The sequence below is a fragment of the Balaenoptera borealis genome (genome assembly GCF_965194805.1).
Source record: "Balaenoptera borealis genome assembly, chromosome: X".
In the NCBI taxonomy this organism is placed as follows: domain Eukaryota; kingdom Metazoa; phylum Chordata; class Mammalia; order Artiodactyla; family Balaenopteridae; genus Balaenoptera; species Balaenoptera borealis.
Genome location: NC_138881.1, coordinates 64,586,971 through 64,606,320, shown reverse-complemented (window position 1 = coordinate 64,606,320; position 19,350 = coordinate 64,586,971). Strand labels below are relative to the sequence as shown.

The 19,350-nt window shown below is 35.9% G+C and overlaps 1 protein-coding gene across 2 annotated transcripts in view; it reads right to left on the bottom strand.

Annotated features, from left to right (window-relative positions):
* The window catches only part of ATP7A (ATPase copper transporting alpha), a 165,365-nt gene that overhangs the window by 35,009 nt on the left and 111,006 nt on the right, over window positions 1-19,350 (bottom strand). For both annotated transcript variants that reach the window (XM_082377008.1, XM_082377007.1), the window contains 7 exons: window positions 17,881-18,044; window positions 12,969-13,130; window positions 11,088-11,164; window positions 10,667-10,892; window positions 8,068-8,301; window positions 6,826-6,917; window positions 4,947-5,074 (listed from right to left, as the gene is read on the bottom strand). In XM_082377008.1, the coding sequence (XP_082233134.1) occupies window positions 4,947-5,074; window positions 6,826-6,917; window positions 8,068-8,301; window positions 10,667-10,892; window positions 11,088-11,164; window positions 12,969-13,130; window positions 17,881-18,044 (1,083 nt within the window). The remainder of the gene's footprint in view (window positions 1-4,946; window positions 5,075-6,825; window positions 6,918-8,067; window positions 8,302-10,666; window positions 10,893-11,087; window positions 11,165-12,968; window positions 13,131-17,880; window positions 18,045-19,350) is intronic.

The following is a 19,350-nucleotide window of genomic DNA, read 5'->3' as shown; positions in this document are numbered from 1 at the left end:
TGCTCTGGATTGGCCTTAGTTACCTAAGATCTCTAAAACTACTCCAGGCTTATTCTCTTTAGAGATGACCCTGATGTGGAAAACCTGGGGTCCTATCCCAGCTCAGACTAGACCGGTCTTTAGGGCAGGAAGACAATAGGTATTTGCTCAGGAAAATTTGACAAAGTCTATTGGGCTCTACAGCAGAATGTGACAACTTCCTCTGGTTATACATTCTAGTAATTAACAATCCTCAGTGAAAAGAGCCTTCAGTAGCATAACTAAAACCACAAAGAAAATCTGCAGAAATTGATTTAATACATTCTTAAAAAAACTCATATTCTCTTCACTCATTATTTACTTGGTCCATAGTTTCTACAAAAAGCTCTTCACCTTTCATGTCTATTTTTTTTAACATCTTTATTGGAGTATAATTGCTTTACAGTGTTGTGTTAGTTTCTGCTGTATAACAAAATGAATCAGCTATAAGCATACGTATATCCCCATATTCCCTCCCTCTTGCATCTCCCTCCCACCTTCCTTATCCCACCCATCTACGTGTTCGCAAAGCACTGAGTTGATCTCCCTGTGTCATGCAGCTGCTTCCCACTAGCTATTTTACATTTGATAGTGTATATATGTCAATGCTATTCTCTCACTTCGTCCCAGCTTACTCTTCCCTCTCCCCGTGTCCTCAAATCCATTCTCTATGTCTGTGTCTTTCTTCCTGTCCTGCCCCTAGGTTCATAGGACCTAATGTTCATCAGAACTTTTTTTTTTTTAGATTCCATATATATGTGTTAGCATATGGTATTTGTTTTGCACTTTCTGACTTACTTCACTCTGTATGACAAACTCTAGATCCATCCACCTCACTACAAATAACTCAATTTTGTTTCTTTTTATGGCTGAGTAATATTCCATTGTATATATGTGCCACATCTTCTTTATCCATTCATCCAACAATGGACACTTAGGTTGCTTCCATGTCCTGGCTATTGTAAATAGTGCTGCAATGAACATTATGGTACATGACTTTTTGAATTACGGTTTTCTGAGGGTATATGCCCAGTAGTGGGATTGCTGGGTCATATGGTAGTTCTATTTTTAGGTTTTCAAGGAACCTCCATACAGTTCTCCATAGTGGCTGTATCAATTTACATTCCCACCAACAGTGCAAGAGGGTTCCCTTTTCTCCACACCCTCTCCAGCATTTATTGTTTCTAGATTTTTTGATGATGGCCATTCTGACTGGTGATAGGTGATACCTCATTGTAGTTTTGATCAGCAATTCTCTAATGATTAGGGATGTTGAGCATCCTTTCATGTGTTTGTTGGCAATCTGTATATCTTCTTTAGAGAAATGTTTATTTAGGTCTTCTGCCCATTTTTGGATTGGGTTCTTTGTTTTTTTGTTATTGAGCTGCTTGTATATTTTGGAGATTAATTCTTTGTCGGTTGCATCGTTGCAAATATTTTCTTCCATTCTGAGGATTGTCTTTTCGACTTGCTTATGGTTTCCTTTGCTGTGCAAAAGCAAGTTTCATTAGATCCCATTTGTTTATTTTTGTTTTTATTTCCATTTCTCTAGGAGGTGGGTCAAAAAGGATCTTGATGTGATTTATGTGACAGAGTGTTCTGCCTATGTTTTCCTCTAAGAGTTTTATAGTGTCTGGCCTTACATTTAGGTCTTTAATCCATTTTCAGTTTATTTTTGTGTATGGTGTTACGGAATGTTCTAATTTCATTCTTTTACATGTAGCTGTCCAGTTTTCTCAGCACCATTTATTGAAGAGGCTGTCCTTTCTCCATTGTATATTCTTGCCTCCTTTATCAAAGATAAGGTGACCATATGTGTGTGGGTTTATCTCTGGGCTTTCTATCCTGTTCCATTGATCTATATTTCTGTTTTTGTGCCAGTACCAAACTGTCTTGATTCCTGTAGCTTTGTAGCATAGTCTGAAGTCTGGGAGCCTGATTCCTCCAGCTCCGTTTTTCTTTCTCAAGATTGTTTTGGCTATTCAGGGTCTTTTGCGTTTCTATACAAATTGTGCAATTTTTTGTTCTAGTTCTGTGAAAAATTCCATTGGTAGTTTGATAAGGATTGCACTGAATCTGTAGATTGCTTTGGGTAGTATAGTCATTTTCACAATGTTGATTCTTCCTATCCAAGAACATAGTGTATATCTCTCCATCTGTTTGTATCATCTTTAATTTCTTTCGTCAGTGTCTTATAGTTTTCTGTATACAGGTCTTTTGTCTCCTTAGGTAGGTTTATTCCTGGTATTTTATTATTTTTGTTGCAATGGTAAATGGGAGTGTTTCCTTAATTTCTCTTTCAGATTTTTCATCATTCGTGTATAGGAATGCAAGAGATTTCTGTGCATTAATTTTGTATCATGCTACTCTACCAAATTCATTGATTAGCTCTAGTAGTCTTCTGGTAGCATCTTTAGGGTTCTCTATGTAGAGTATCATGTCATCAGCAAACAGTGACAGTTTTACTTCTTCTTTTCCAATTTGGATTCCTTTTATTTCTTTTTCTTCCCTGATTGCCACGGCTAAAACTTCCAGAACTATGTTGAATAACAGTGGTGAGAGTGGGCACCCTTTTCTTGTTCCTATCTTAGAGGTAATGGTTTCAGTTTTTCATGGCTGAGAATGATGTTGGCTGTGGGTTTGTCATATATGGCCTTCATTATGTTGAGGTAGGTTCCCTCTATGCCTACTTTCTGGAGAGTTTTTATCATACACGGGTGTTGAATCTTGTCAAAAGTTTTTTCTGCATCTATTGAGATGATCATATGGTTTTCCTCCTCCAATTTGTTAATATGGTGTATCACATTGATTGATTTGCATATATTGAAGAATCCTTGCATTCCTGGGATAAACCCCACTTGATCACGGCGTATGATCCTTTTAATGTGCAGTTGGATTCTGTTTGCTAGTATTTTGTTGAGGATTTTTGCATCTATGTTCATCAGAGATATTGGGCTGTAGTTTTTTTTGTGCCATCTTTGTCTGGTTTTGGTATCAGGGTGACAGTGGCCTCATAGAATGAGTTTGGGAGTCTTCCTCCCTCTGTTGTATTTCGGAAGAGTTTGAGAAGGATAGGTATTAGCTCTTCCCTAAATGCTTGATAGAATTCACCTGTGAAGCCATCTGGCCCTGGGCTTTTGTTTGTTGGAAGATTTTTAATCATAGTTTCAATTTCAGTGCTTGTGATGGGTCTGTTTATATTTTCTATTTCTTCCTGGTTCAGTGTCAGAAGGTTTTGCTTTTTTAAGAATGTGTCCATTTCTTCCAGGTTGCCCATTTTATTGGCATAGAGTTGCTTGTGGTAATCTCTCATGATCCACTGTATTTCTGCAGTATCAGTTGTTACTTCTCCTTTTTCATTTCTAATTCTGTTGATTTGAGTCTTCTCCTTCTTTTTCTTGATGAGTCTGGCTAATGCTTTATCAATTTTGTTTATCTTCTCAAAGAACCAGCTTTCAGTTTTATTGATCTTTGAAATGGCAGAGAAAGAGGTTCAAACCCAGGTCTCTCTGACTCCAAGGCCCTACACACATCCACCAGCCCTTGTGACCATGTTTCTCCGACTTATATCATCATGAAATACTTTTTTAAAAGCGTAATGGACTGAGGAGACACCAAGATGATTAAAAGGCAATAATGTGCTTGGATCACACCAGGCAGAATGTGGTCTCGCAGATTAACTAATTGTAGCAAGAAATTATGAAAAGGAGATTTGTATTTTTCATTTAGAAGAGAAGTTCCAAATTCTGTAAATTAAACCAACTTAATTTTCTTAATAATTAAATAGAACATACCTTTAAATATGTATTTTTATACTTTTATTATAATGTATGACCCCCACAAACATTTTTTAATCAAAAAAAAAAAGACTTGGCTATGGGGGCGGAGTTTAGGGGGGGTGGAACTTAGGCAGGGGCGGGATTTAGGGTGGTGCGGGACCTAGGCGGGTGGGGAAGTGCTGTTTGAGTGTGGGGTGGGGCCTAGGCGGGGAGATGTTCAAGCGTGGGGCGGGGCCTCTGCTTAGGACCTGCACCAAAGGGGAGAGGCAGCACGTAGAAATGAGGGCCTCTGGAGTGTGGATTTCCGGAGTTTGGAGGTAGGGCCCTGAGTGAGGGTGTGTGGGTGGGGTTTAGGCCCAGCTCATTGGAGGGGGTCTCCGAGTATAGAGGTAGGGCCCTGGGTGGGGGTGTGGGGCGAGGCTTGGGCTCTGTGTGGCAGGAGGGAGGCTCCAAGGGCAGAGGATTAGGCCTGGGATCCCAACAGGCACCCCGCTGCCTAAGTGGACAGGGAAAGCACTGGCCCCCTTCCCTTCCGTTCCTTCTCGCCCCTCCCCCACCGCCTCCCCCCGGGTCTCCCCTGTTCCTGATGGACCCCTAACTGTGGGTGGATCCCGCTGGGTGTAGGAATGCCTCCCCTCCCCCAGCCGCCCCTCAGTGGTGCCAGTCCCAGAGGTCCGGACTTTACTTTTGCTCCCTCTTCCCTCCCACTCCCTCAGGACCTGCACGGCCGGAGGGGGCCTAGGTGGGCAGAGGATCAGGCCCGGGATCTCAGCAGGTTCCAGGACCCAAGTGGGCAGGGGAAGCCTGGCCATGCTCCCTTTTGATCGTCTGTCCTCCCAGTGGTTCCCTAATTTCCTCCTTCGGGCGTGGGATTCCTGCCTCTCAGGGGCACCAGTCCCATCCTGCCTCCACTTCTCCTCCCCCTTCACTCCCCCCATGCCCCACATCCTACCCGGTGGCTGGGGGTTCCTCCCATCCCCTTAGGTGTCCGTGGTCCCCCACTGGTGCCTGGTAGGTGCCCTAGTTGTGAGGAGATGCGAATTCTGCATCCTCCTAGTACGCCATCTTTTGGACTTCTTTCATGCCTATTTTTAATTAACACTTTGGATTCACTTCACTTTCATGTCATGATCCTCTGAAAGAACATACCTGTGATGAGGGACTCATCTACCATAGAATGCCCTTCAATAACACGCCCATCCACTGGAAATTTGCCTCCTGGAACCACTTTAATGATGTCTCCACGTTGTACAAGTTCCACATCCACTTGCTCTTCACTGGATATGAGTTAAAATAAAAAGCACCATGACAGTATGCTTCTCCCCCTGATCTTTCCATGCAAGCTTTTTAGTTGACATCAAGCTTGTGGCCCCATAATTGCTACCAATGGAAGTTAGAACCAACATTTAAGTTAGGAACTACAGTGTCAGTCTTTTTCACTGTTGGGGAATAGCTCAGTACCTAGCACAAAGTAGCACTCTAAATATTTGTTGAATAGTCATTGAACTAATAAATGAAAGCTTTAGAAATAATGTAATGGGTTTTATTGAACAAAACAACTAATTTATTGTGTATATCTGCCAAAATAATTTTATGAGGAAAGGAATGAGAAATACAAAAAAAATGAAATCTAATCAAGTCTTTAGCTCTAACTTCCAGTTTACAGGTAATATAGGAGTTACAGAACAAGTTAAATGATTCCAGACGGAAACAGAGACAAATTTGGACTGTGGGATTTTCTAAAGGACAACTGATAGATGTTTCTTTACCAAGTCAAATGCATGGAGAGGGAGGAGCAGGGAGGAACAAGGGAGGGAGAATTGGAGAGAGGAGATGTTCTACATTAAAACAAACATGTCAGGAGAAAGACAAATACTGTATGATGTCACTTATATGTGCAATCTAAAAAATACAACAAACTAGTGAGTACAACAAAAAAGAAGCAGACTCACAGATGTAGAGAAATAACTAGTGGTTACTAGTGGGGAAAGGGAAGCGTGAAGAACGATATAGGGTAGGGGATTAAGAGGTACAAACTACTATGTATAAAATAAATAAGCGACAAGGATATATTGTACAACATGGGGAATATAGCCAATATTTTATGATAACTATAAATGGAGTATAACCTTTAAAAATTGTGAATCACTACACTGTACACTTGTAACTTATATACTTTTGTACATCAACTATAACTCAATTAAAAAATCAAAAAACAAACAAACAGGGGCTTCCCTGGTGGCGCAGTGGTTAAGAATCTGCCTGACAATGCAGGGGACACAGGTTTGATCCCTGGTCCAGGAAGAGTGCACATGCTGTGGAGCAACTAAGCCCGTGCGCCACAACTACTGAGCCTGCGCTCTAGAGCCCGCGAGCCACAACTACCGAGCCCATGCACCACAACTACTGAAGCCTGTGCACCTAGAGCCCATGCTCCGCATCAAGAGAAGCCACCACCATGAGAAGCCCGTGCACTGCAGCGAAGAGTAGCCCCCGCTCACTGAAACCAGAGACAGCCCACACGCAGCAACAAAGACCCAACACAGCCAAAAAAAAAAAAAAAACTCAAAACTTAAAACAAACAAACAAACAAACATATCAGTCAAATGCAGTGACACATGGACCTTTTCTGAATTCCATTTCAAACAAAGAAACTTAAAACAGTTTGGAGACAACAGGAGAAATGTTAATATGGACAGTGTATTAGATCACATTAAAGAATAATTGTTCATTTTGTTAGATGCAATATGGGTATTATAATTATATAAGACTATGTCCTTTTTTAGAAATACAACAGGAATATCTGCAGTAAAACCATATAACTGGGATTTACTTTAAAATTCTACTGCAACAACAGAAAGAAAAATAGATTGTATAGATGAAGTAAAGTGTGGCAAAATGTGAATAACTGTTAAATCTGGGAGATAGATTATGTGAGTTCATTATACCTTTCTCTCTACTTCTGTGTATATTTGATATTTTTCCTAAGAAGTTAAAAAAGAGAAGGAAGAATAATGAAGGTAAATACCTCAAGACGATATTATCGGAGTCGAGAGTTACAATAGTTGCTTCTGTAGCTTGTAGTGAAATTAGTTTGGCAAGAGCCTCTGATGTTTTGCCCTATAAATTAAAACACATATGTTAACAATGCTAAGGAAGAAAAAGTCTTATGTAAAATAAAGGCATAATCTTTAACATTTACTTAAAAGACAGCTTTAGGAATGTTAATTAGTTCAAGTCAGAAAATGTTTCACTTTGAAAATATGAAGTACACAAAATATAAAATGTATTATTAGATATAATTTATAAATAAATAATGTAAATTAATAAGAAAAACATCAGAACCCAATAGGTACATGAGCAAAGGACATAAATAGGCAATTCATTTAAGAAGAAATATAATACCTGCTGTATAGAAAAATGTTTATCTCTGCTATTACTGGAAGAAATGCAAACTAAAGCAACTCTATGATACCATTTAATGCCTACTAACTTAGCAAAACTTTAGATAGGAGTCAGTGCTGATGAAGTTGTAGTAAAACTACTTCACTAACATACCCTTTATGGCAAAAATTGTTAAGATTAGTAGCATGAGCCATAGAAAGATTTATGCCCTTTAATCATATCCTTTGTAATTTATCCTAAGATAGTAATTCAGTAGAAATAACTATTAAACATGAATATGTTTAATGCAGGATTACCTAAAATTAAACTCTGGAAACAATCTAACTGAGAACAAAACCAGAATGGTTTAGTAAATTATAGCACATTGATTTGAGAGAATATTATTCAGAAACACTGAGTAATTATCTAGACTGCAAAAATGGGGAAAAAACTTTAAAGTGTTAAGGGCACAAAGTGGTATGGATACCATGTTTGCCACTCTGTGAAATATAAACGTACGTGGAACAGGATTAGAAAGTGATTTCCGTTATACCATGGGATTGTGGGTGAATATTTTTCCATCATTATTTTAAATCTGTGGTCGCATCAGTTTTTCCATTAATAATGTGATATAAGTAAAATAAGTACTCTTAAATGTCTCTTAAAATAAACGTGGACACACTGTATTATCTACAGTATTAATTCCATAAATTTGGTAAATCTTCTAAAGGAATATTTAACCTAAAATACTGCCAAAACAAAAATACTTCTTTTAGTACATCGTTAACTACATAAATCAATGTATATTTCCAATAATTGGTCTAGAAAATATTATGGTCATTTACCCACCCAAGATTTTAATAAATGTCACCCTTTCTTACTTTACCTTTGCTACATGTTCCAGCCACCGGCCTAGTGCAATAAACACAAATAGCATAGGAGGTGTGTCAAAGAAAGTAACAGGGTTCACTCTGGCTCTCTCATACATTGCAACCAGAAGAATAACCAAAGAATAAGCAAATGCAATGGTAGTTGCCAGCACAATCAGTACGTCCATATTTGCAGTTTTATGCTTCAGTGCTTTGTAGGCCTGAATGTAGAAGTGCCAGCCTCCAAAAAACTGTAATATAGAAACAGTGATTAGTGCTTTTAAAAAAAAGCTGAAATTCACATATATACCTCAATAACTAAGATATAGTATCAATGTTAATTTCCTTTGGCTTTTATTTAATCCATAAACAACTAAGGAGAGATTATTTTTTTTGGCTGCACCATGCGGCCTGCAGGATCTTAGTTCCCCAACCAGGGATCGAACCTGAGCCATGGAGAATTCCCCTAAGGAGAGATTTTTTTTAAGCTGAAACAATAGTGCTTGTATTTTAGCAGATACGTGTGTGTGTGTGTGTGTGTGTGTGTGTGTGGATTCAAATTGTCATACAAGCCCTTGGCAGCTCTCTGCTATGATCCAATGGATATTTCATAATATAAAGAAAGTCAAGTGGTTCTTGGATTCTTCTTTTTGAAGCCAGCAAAAACAAGAACTAGGAAAAGAATTACATTCTTTTGACAATGATTTTTTATATAAAACTCACCTCCCTCTTTTCAAATTCAACCTATCACAAGCCATTGGATCTGTCCACTGTTTTCGTTAGGAAACATAACTGAAAAGCTTATTGTTCATTAGTATAGAGAAACATACTAAGATGTTTTAAAAATCATTATTGCTTTTTATAAGGATCAGAAAAAGGAATAGATCTATTAGATGGAAGTGTTCCACAGTAAAAGTTTATCTCAAAAGAGTTGAAAAGTCCAAAGAAGACATACAGATGGCCAAGAAACACATGAAAAGATGCTCAACATCACTAATTATTTGAGAAATGCAAATCAAAACTACAGTGAGGTATCACCTCACAGTGGTCAGAATAGCCATCATCAAAAAATCTACAAACAATAAATGCTGGAGAGGCTGTGGAGAAAAGGGAACCCTCTTGCACTGTTGGTGGGAATGTAAATTGATACAGCCACTATGGAGAACAGTATTGAGGTTCCTCAAAAAACTAAAAACAGAATTACCATATGACCCAGCAATCCCACTACTGGGCATATACCCAGAGAAAACCATAATTCAAAAAGACACATGCACCCCAATGTTCATTGCAGCACTATTTACAATAGCCAGGTCATGGAAGCAACCTAAATGGCCATCGACAGAAGAATGGGTAAAGAAGATGTGGTACATATATACAATGGAATATTACTCAGCCATAAAAAAGAATGAAATTGGATCATTTGTAGAGATGTGGATGGACCTAGAGACTGTCATACAGAGTGAAGTAAGTCATAAAAAGAAAAACAAATATCGTATATTAATGCATATATGTGGAATCTAGAAAAATGGTACAGATGAACCGGTTTGCAAGGCAGAAATGCAGACACAGATGTAGAGAACAAACGTATGGACACCAAGGGGGAAAGCGCGGGAGGGGGAGGATGATGAATTGGGAGATCGGGATTGACATATATACACTAATATGTATAAAATGGATAACTAATAAGAACCTGCTGTATAAAAAAAAGAAATAAAATTAAAAAAAGAAGAAAACATACAGAGAGTAATGAACTTAAGTGCTATGGAGAAATAATATAACTATTATGATTATTTTATAGAATAAATTAATAATAAATATATCAAAATAAAATATATTTATAATATATTTAATATAATTAATATAAAGATAATTTTAATGTATTTAATATAAAATATAAATATAAAGAAATAAAATATAACATTTTATCAAATTTTTTTCCAACTTAGATTCTTACAGAATATTGAGCAGACAATGTTATGTGGCAGCCTGGATGGAAGGGGAATCTGGGGGAGAATGGATACATGTATATGTACGGCTGAGTTGCTTTGCTGTGCACCTGAAACTACCACAACATTGTTTATCGGCTACACTTTATTGTGCAGTTCCCTGTGCTATACAGTAGGTCCTTGTTGGCTATTATCCATTTTAAATATAGCAGCATGTACATGTCAATCCCAGACTTCCTACATGCATATGTATAACTGAATCACTTTGTTGTACACCTGAAACTAACACAACATTGTTAATCAGTTGTACTCCAATATAAAATAAAAAGTTAAAAAAAGACAATAAAAATAAAATAAAGTATAACATTTTATTATTATAATAACTTTAAATATAAAGTTACATACAGTAGCAGATATGAATACCAAATTCACAACTGAAGATGAATTGAACTGTTATTCTCTGCTTTGTCATTAAACAGTATCCTTCGGGGTTAAAATGGAATTTATTATCTACTTTAACCACTCAGTTTAAGATTATTTTTGTAAAGCATCCAGCATAAAATGATCGTACTTCTGGCCAATATTTGTTGTACAATTGAAAATAGCCTCACCTGCCACATTTTGGCTATTTTTCATTATTAACAAATATACTTGCTAACATTTCACTTGCCTGTACAGGTACACACAATAAAAAAGATAGCAAATTCATAATGGACAATCCTGGCAGGATCTGGCGCTCCAGGAACATAGAAGAATGAATGCTAATCATTTCTTCTTGGCTCATGTTCTGATTATGGTGAAGAGTTGCAAGGTGGTGGTCCATAACCATCATATATATCATCAGCCCCATTACAGGAATACAGAAAAACAGGCTCACAAGAAAGGCCCGTCGCCATCTAATATAGAAAAGAAAAATCATTTGAGTAAATAGGTAATGGTTAAAGATTCTATGTACTATAAGGAAATATAACTTGTGACCAATTCCCACCCACTGTAAGGATGATATTGAAAAAACTGACATGCTAACAGTTTGTTAAATTTGTAAAGAGGAATCAAAATCTGTTTTTCACTGACATTCCAAAAGTACTTACTGTCTTATCTCTCGTTTATGGTCTAGGTGGCTTGCTGACCGGTCCTTCTTGACCAAAGAAGCTTCAAAACCTAAGCTCTAAGGAAATTCATGAGAAAACAATTACTTCACTGAATGTATAAATATTACCTACAGAAATTCTAAGCTGTGGTATTGTCATTAAGAACAACTCAATTCAATTACTAAGTGCAAGTCATTCTGGGGAATATAAAGATGAAGATGTGCTTCCTTCTCTTAATTACCTTTGTTTCTAATCTTTCATCAAAGAAATGAGTATTTTCTCAACTCTAGTTAATGTCTATCCTACTGTTCTCAAACTACTGATTTAACTCAAGTGCAGTTGTCCTCAGTAGAGGTTCTTATATCAAGAAGTCAACTAAAGCCTCCAATAAGTAATTTTGGAAAAAAGCAGAATCTATTACTTGGTCAGGGCGACAGAGTGTATGATGACCTAATAAAGACAGAATTGAGATATATACACTACTATGTATAAAGTAGATAACTAATAAGAACCTACTGTATAGCACAGGGAACTCTACTCAATACTCTGTAATGACCTATATGGGAATAAAATCTAAAAAAGAGTGGATATATGTATAACTGATTCACTTCGCTGTACAGCAGAAACTAACACAACATTGTAAAGCAACTATACTCCAATAAAAAAAAGAGAATTCAGCAGTAAAATCATAAATCGTACACTTAGACAAGCATCTACTAGTACTGATGTATATTAATCACTTTATTTTTAATTTTAGCTTGGACATCTATCAAGTCATTGATCCATCCATCCCCTGAAAGTACAGAAAACTGAATAATAGGCCACAAAAGCTAGCACCATACTAAATATATTATTCAAGGGTTTGCATATGCAGTCTTTACTCTTGTTGTACCAGAAAAAAGAACACAAATAAAAATTTTCCACAATAAAATAAAGTACAGAAAGAAAATTACACCTAAGTAAGACTCATATGAACATACACAGTAACATACACTATATTTTGAACTGCTAGGGAAAATGCTGCCATCTTACATTTCTTGGCAGTATAACACAGTGAAAAGAGCAAGCATGAGCATTGGAGTCAGAAAGATTAGGCTCAAATCCCAGCTATGACACTTACTACCTATGTGACTTTGGGGAAGTAACTTATCTCATAACCTGAGTTTCCTCACCTCCAAAGTGAAGATGACAGCACTGTTGTGAGAATTACATCAAGAGTTGAAGCTTTGCAATTTTGGTAACTGGCACATAGTAGATACTCAATAATGCCAGCTTCACAAAGATGTTAATGGTATTATTATCTACATTAACAGGATCTTACCTGAATGATTAATATGCTTTTTAGATCATTAGAACACCAATGCTAGACCACAGTGAAACTTCTAAAGCACTTTCACATGTATTACCACTTAAGATTTACTGAAGACTGCAGGATGAATTTGTCACAGAGAAAAAGATTTGGTCTTTTAAATTTCTTACTTTAACTATGATATCATTTGCTTTGACCTAACAAACAACACAGCATCTAGCAGGATGCTTCACTTTCTTAGTGATTAACATGAATTTTACTCATAACAAATTGTACTTTGCTTACATTTTCTAAATATTTTTAAATGATCTGTGGTTCTGCCTTAAGTCTGCTCCTGATTAATAGTGCCAATGTGCCTTTACCTAATTCTTCCTGACGAAGACCAAAACAAAACAAAACAAAACAAAAAGGCAGACACACTTACATTAAATTTTGAGACAGACGTTGTCTATAGAGGTAAACAAAGGAATCAGATTTTTCTCATCATCTCTATCTGATACAAACCAGAAGTGATTCAAGGGAGTGCTGACTAGATAGGTAAGAACACAGAAATGCAAAGTCTTGGCACTTACTTCAATTGTATGAATAATATCTCTGGGACCAATAATTTCTGGATCATATTTAATATGTGCTTTGTTGGTTGCCAGGGCCACAGAGCAGTAGAAGATCCCTCCATGTTTTGTGAGGGTAGACTCTATTTTATGTACACAGGAGGCACATGTCATTCCTCTCACCTGTTAAAGACAAAGGCTTTGTTATTCATAAATATACTTTTTTCCTCCATTAAATGTGAGTTATTACTTTAAACTAAAAGAACTCTTGTAACAAGGAATTAACACACAAGATCTTATCTGCACTATTCATATGCTTTAGATTATGATCATTAGATCACTGTTTTTATATCACATTGAACAAAGATATGGTCCCAGCTGCAACATTAAGGATCTCATTAAGTCTCCCTCTTCCTGTTATTACTCAGTGATAGAGGACTTGACAACTATCATTGCTTCTTGTATTCAATGCCTTGCTTCCCTCTAGATTTTTTTCACCCTGCTAAAGTATATAAGTATGTATGTGTGTGTATATATATATATATATATATATATATATATATATATATATATATCCTTTAGTATTACTTCTAGTGAAGGTTAATGGATAACAAAAGTGTTCTACCTTTGTCCAAAAATGTATTTTGCCCTATGTCTTGATTGAGGTTATACTTTAGTTGGGTATTAAATTCTAAAATGGAGGGGCAGGACTTCTGGAATGACTGTGTGAGGAGCTCAACAAATCATTTCCCCAAAGAGCAATGATAAAACTGGACAAAAGTTTCAAAAACCAACCACTGAAAGATTACGGGAAGTAACTAAAAAGAGTACACAACAAATTACAAAGTACTTATTCAAGAATATCCACCAAAAGAATATCATTAATAGTGGAGTGAGGATTTCTGAAAATTCTCTCCTCCACAAAAGCAGTGAGAAAACTGGCAAAAGTTGTTGGAACCACCTTTTTCAGAAAAGTTGGAAAAAAGGGAACCCTTGTACACTGTTGGTGGGAATGTAAATTGCTGCAGCCACTATAGAAAACGGTATGGATTTTCCTCAAAAAACTGAAAATAGAACTACCATATGACCCAGCAATTCCACTCCTGTGTATATACCCAAAGAAAGCAAAAACACTAATTAAAAAAGATGCATGTACCTCAATGTTCATAGCAGCATTATTTATAATAGCCAAGATATGGAAGCAACCTAAGTTCCATCAATAGATGAATGGATAAAGTAGATGTGATACACACACACACACAAAGACACACACACACACACACACACACACACACACACGATGGAAAACTACTCAGCCATAAAAAAAAGAATGAAATTTTGCCATTTGCAACAACATGGATAGACTTGGAGGGTATTATGCTTAGTGAAATAAGTCAGACAGAGAAAGATAAATACTGTATCTTATCATCTATATGTGGAATCTAAACAATAAAACAAGCAAATGAATATAATAAACAGAAACCTACACATAGAGAACAAGCTAGTGGTTACAAATGGGGAAAGGGAAAGGGGTTGGGGCAAGATAGGGGTAGGGATTAAAAGGTACAAACTACTATGTACAAAATAAATAAGCTATGAGGATATACTGTACAGCACAGGATATATAGCCAATATTTTACAATAACTTTAAATGGAGTATAATCTGTAAGAATTTTGAATCACTCTGCTGTACACCTGAAACTAATATTGTAAATCATCTACACCTCAATTTTAAAAACTGATTAAAAAAGAAATATGAAAATTAAACAAAAGCTTACAGCAATGTAGGAAGCATTTATTCAAGAAAATCAGATGAATTCCAATAAAACAGCAAGCTATATGGCATTACAGTTTGCCATATTCCCATCCCCTCTCCTCCAGCTCTGGGGTAGCCATGAAGACCGATAGGCCACAATCATGGTGAAAAACAGCATCAGGGGAGCTACCAGAGAGGACAGAAAAGGACTGGAGTACCTTCAAAGCCTCATTCCCAGAGAACTGTCATTATTTGGCCTGTCTGATGGTTCTCTGAAATATCCCACTTGCAAAGATGTCTGTTTGTCCTGATGATCTCAGTGAATACAAAAAGCCTTTTCCCCAGGAGAATTTGTCAGAAACAATTAGAGGAAATTATTTAACCTTGTGGCTGCCTGAGCCAATGGATAACAGTTGGGGCGAACAACAGACTAACAAAAAAAGCCTAAAAAGGAAAGCCAGGAAGCAAGATGTCCATAAGCACTCCAACATATTCCTAGGAATCTAGAAGGCCATGCACATGCATAGGGTTATGCACATGTCCAGGGCTGTGTGTATGTTCAGAAAAGAACTGAAAAGGCCCTAACTTCTCACCTCAGGCTGACCTTTAGGCTCCATAGAAGCAGGAGTCGAAGGCTAAGGCAAAACTGACAACTGCATGGCTGAGTGTTCAAGGCATGCCCCAACATTTACAAAGAGCTCTTTAGCAAAGACTGGGAGACTTATCGGTTCCAGATATTTAAGGCAATCACTGTCTGATCATTAGCTGACAACTGAACTAACTAAACAGAGATTTCAGTGGCCACACACAACAAAGAACATAGACTTTATAGAATTAGTTCAGAAGTCACTGAACAAACAATAACAATGACAAACAGCAACAAATAACAAACCCTGATGAGAGGGGAAGAATCTTATTTCCAGAGTTACTACATTATATTTTCAACAAAAAACTTTCAGACATACAATGAAACAAGAAAGTATGGCCTATACACAGGAAAAAAACTTTCCCTGACGAAGCCCAGACATTGGATTTACTAGGCAAAGATCTTGAATCAGCTATTTTAAATATATTCACTGAACTAAAGGAAATGATGTCTAAAGAATTAAAGGAAAGTATGAGACTAATACCCCACCTAACAGAGAGTATCAATAAAGACAGATTATTAGAAAGGCCCAATGGAAGTTTGGAGTTGAAAAGTACAATAATTGAAATGAAATCAGTGCCTATAGGGAAATTTATAAGTGCCAATATTTTAAAATAAGAAAGATCTCAAATAAATAACCTAACTTTCTACCTTAAGACACTAGAAAAAGTAAAACAAATTAAACCTAAAGCAAACAGATGGAAGGAAATAACAAAGATTAGAGTGAAAATTAACAAAAGAGAGAATAGAGAAAATCAACAAAACCAAAAGTTGATTACTTGAAAAGATTGACAAAATTGACAAACTTTTGGCTGGAGTGATGAAGGAAAAAAAAAAAAAAAGAAGACTCAAATGATTAATATCAAGAATGAGGACTGACTGCTAATAGGTATGGGGTTTCTTTTTTGGGGTAATGAAAATGTTTTGAAATTTGATAGTGGTGATTAGCTGTACAACTCTGAGAATATACTAAAAACCACTGAATTGTACACTTTAAAAAGGGTGAGTTTTATGGTATGTAAATTATATTTCGATAAAGCTATTAATTTTTAGAAGTCTTTAAAAAGTACAAACCAACCCATTCTTTTTAATAGTTGCTTAGTATCCCATGGTATGGACGTATGTATCAGTCTCCAATGACTGACATTTAGTTTGTTTCCTATCTTTTGCTATTATAAAAATACTATAATGAACATCTTTGCACACATATCATTTCATACATATCCAAATATGTCTGCTGGATAATTTCCTACAAGCGGAGCTTCTGAGGCAAAGGCTATGTGCAATTTTACTTTTGATAGCTATTGCCAAATTCTTCTGTTGAGTCCTTGTCTCAATTGACATTCCACCAGCAATATATGAGAGATCAAACACAGCGTTAAGAAAATTGCTTTTTATCTTTACCAATCTCACAGATGGAAAATGGCATTTCAGTGCAGTTTTAATTTGCTTTACTCTTATTAAAAGTGACATCGAACATTTTTTCATTTAAGGAGGTATTGTTTTGGGTTTTCTGTGAACTGTCAGGTCATATCCTTTACCATCTTTCTTTTGGGTTGATGGCTCTTATTGATCTACAACAGTTCTTCATATATTAAGGAAATTAACCTTCATTTATGATATAAATTACAATTATTTTACTTGCCTTTTGACTTTGTTTATGGTGTTTTTCTCCCAAGAAGAAATTTTTATGTACCTGAAGTTATCAACCTTGTCTTTTATGGATTTTGTATGATATTTAGAAAGACTCTTCCTACTCTAATATTATTTTTTAAATGATAGATTGGATGTTATCACTGGGAAAAGCTAGGTAGAGGCTACAGGGAAATCCTCTGTACTATTTTTGCAATTTCTTTGTGAGTTTAAAATTATTTCCACAATGGACTGATGGACTGATGTATGATAAAACAAATACAGTAAAATGTTAATTGTAGAATCTATGCAGTGTGTATAAGAATGTTCAACTGTACAATTCTTTTGACTTTCCTGATGTCTGAAATTTTTAAAATAGAATATTGAAAAAAGCTCCAAATATTTCTTCTAGTAATTTCATGGTTTTATTTTTTACATTCAAATTTTTGTTTGAGCTGGAAGTTATTTGGTACAGGGTTAAATTTTTTGTTATAATTATTTAAGTTATACAAGTAAAACTTGATTGGCTGAGTTGGAGAAAATGTCATTTTAAACGAATATGCCTTATACCTGGTTTTATGACTTTATTTATAAAATTTGTCTTTAATGCATCTAGAATTTATTCTTTTACGTGCTACTAGGTAGGAATCATACTATATTTTAAAAGTTGATTTTCATTTATTCATTCAAACTCAATTCTTGTTTATTGGTTCTTAATAGAGATGATTATCTTTTACATTCTATGCTTGAAGGCCACCGTTGTCATATCTTTCCAGTTTCCTTAATTTTCATTTGATGTTTTATTGTCCCAACATTTTAATTATCTTTCAAACTCTTTTCTGAATTCTTGCCAAGTTTTTCCTGCAAATTCTATTAACCACACAAAATGTCTTACTTACAACAAGTTCCAAAACACCATCCCCTTCATCAGCATTTTCCATCACAGAGGCTCCAAATCCAAGCTCTCGGATTAACTCGGCTATCATCGGGGGTTGTATGACAGCAGGGTTATATCTTACTTCTGCCTTCCCAGCCATCAGAGCCACAAGTACAGAATATATTCCTAGGAATATTGAAAAGAAAAACAATTCAGATAACATTTATCATAAAAATAATAATCTTATAATAGTTTTTTTTTCATTTAACTGTGAAAGGATGAAGTGAATCTGGAGAAATTTATTTCTTAACTTTTATACAGTCTTGAACCCCAATCAAATAAAACTATTTGAAAAGAAGGCCTCATTTTTAAAAACTTTTTAGTATGGAAATGTTCAAATACATACACACACACACACACACACACACAAAAAAGAAAACAACATAATAAACTTGATGTACCCATCTCTCAGCTTCAATAATTATCAATAACACTGGGCTGCTCTTGTTTCATATATATTCCTACCCACTCACTCCCTGCCCTTTACCCTGATTATTTTGAAGCAAATCCCAGATATCGTATCATATGTAAATATTTAAATACATATCACTAAAAGATAAGACACTTTTCTTTAAAAAAGAACCATAATACCATTATCAAACCTAAAATAATTCCTCAATATCATCAAATATCCAGGCAATGTTCACATTTCCACAACTGTCTTACAACTGTTTAACACTGTTTGTTTCTTTGCTTGAATTGGGATCCAAATAATGCCCATAAATTGTAATCGACTGAGACCTTATCATGTAAATATAAAGTATTTTTAGAAACTCATAAGACAGAGTCCTAGAGAAAGGAACTCGTGTACTTAGGAAATGACTGCAGTTGTAGCAAAGAACCCAAGAATATACCAACATACACATTACAATATTGCCAAATAACAGTAATTTCTTTCTCAAGTTTTATTGTCTGACACACACTAATCTAAAATGCTCTTATTCCTAAGAAAAAAAAAGTGCCACACAACTTAACAAAGAAGTTCAATTTATGGCAGTCATGCTGTTCTCTGCTATAAGCATTTTGTTAACAACCATCCCACTTCTCTAGGCCAGCTATTGCTGTCACTGCCAGGAAGAAAATTAATAACGTGAAGCAGAAACAGCAGTTCTTTCTAGGAATCAGCAGCACTTGGTGGCTACCTGACAGGGAATAGGGATCAACAGTCCATAGGTTAGCTCTGGGTTTTAACAAAAAGAAAAAAATCCACATATTAATTTAATAATAGTTTTTAATAAGAAGACAAAGTATCTAATATAATCTAAGTTTTCTGTATAAAAGTGGTTAAAAAAATAAAATAAAATACTATTCTTTTCTTTGGAAAAAATAATGGTTACACACAGGGTTTTGTGGGTACCAAATAATTCAGAAGATAAGATCACAGGAAAGTATCAGTAATAAGAGAAGGGTATAGAGAAAGTAGGAAAAAAAT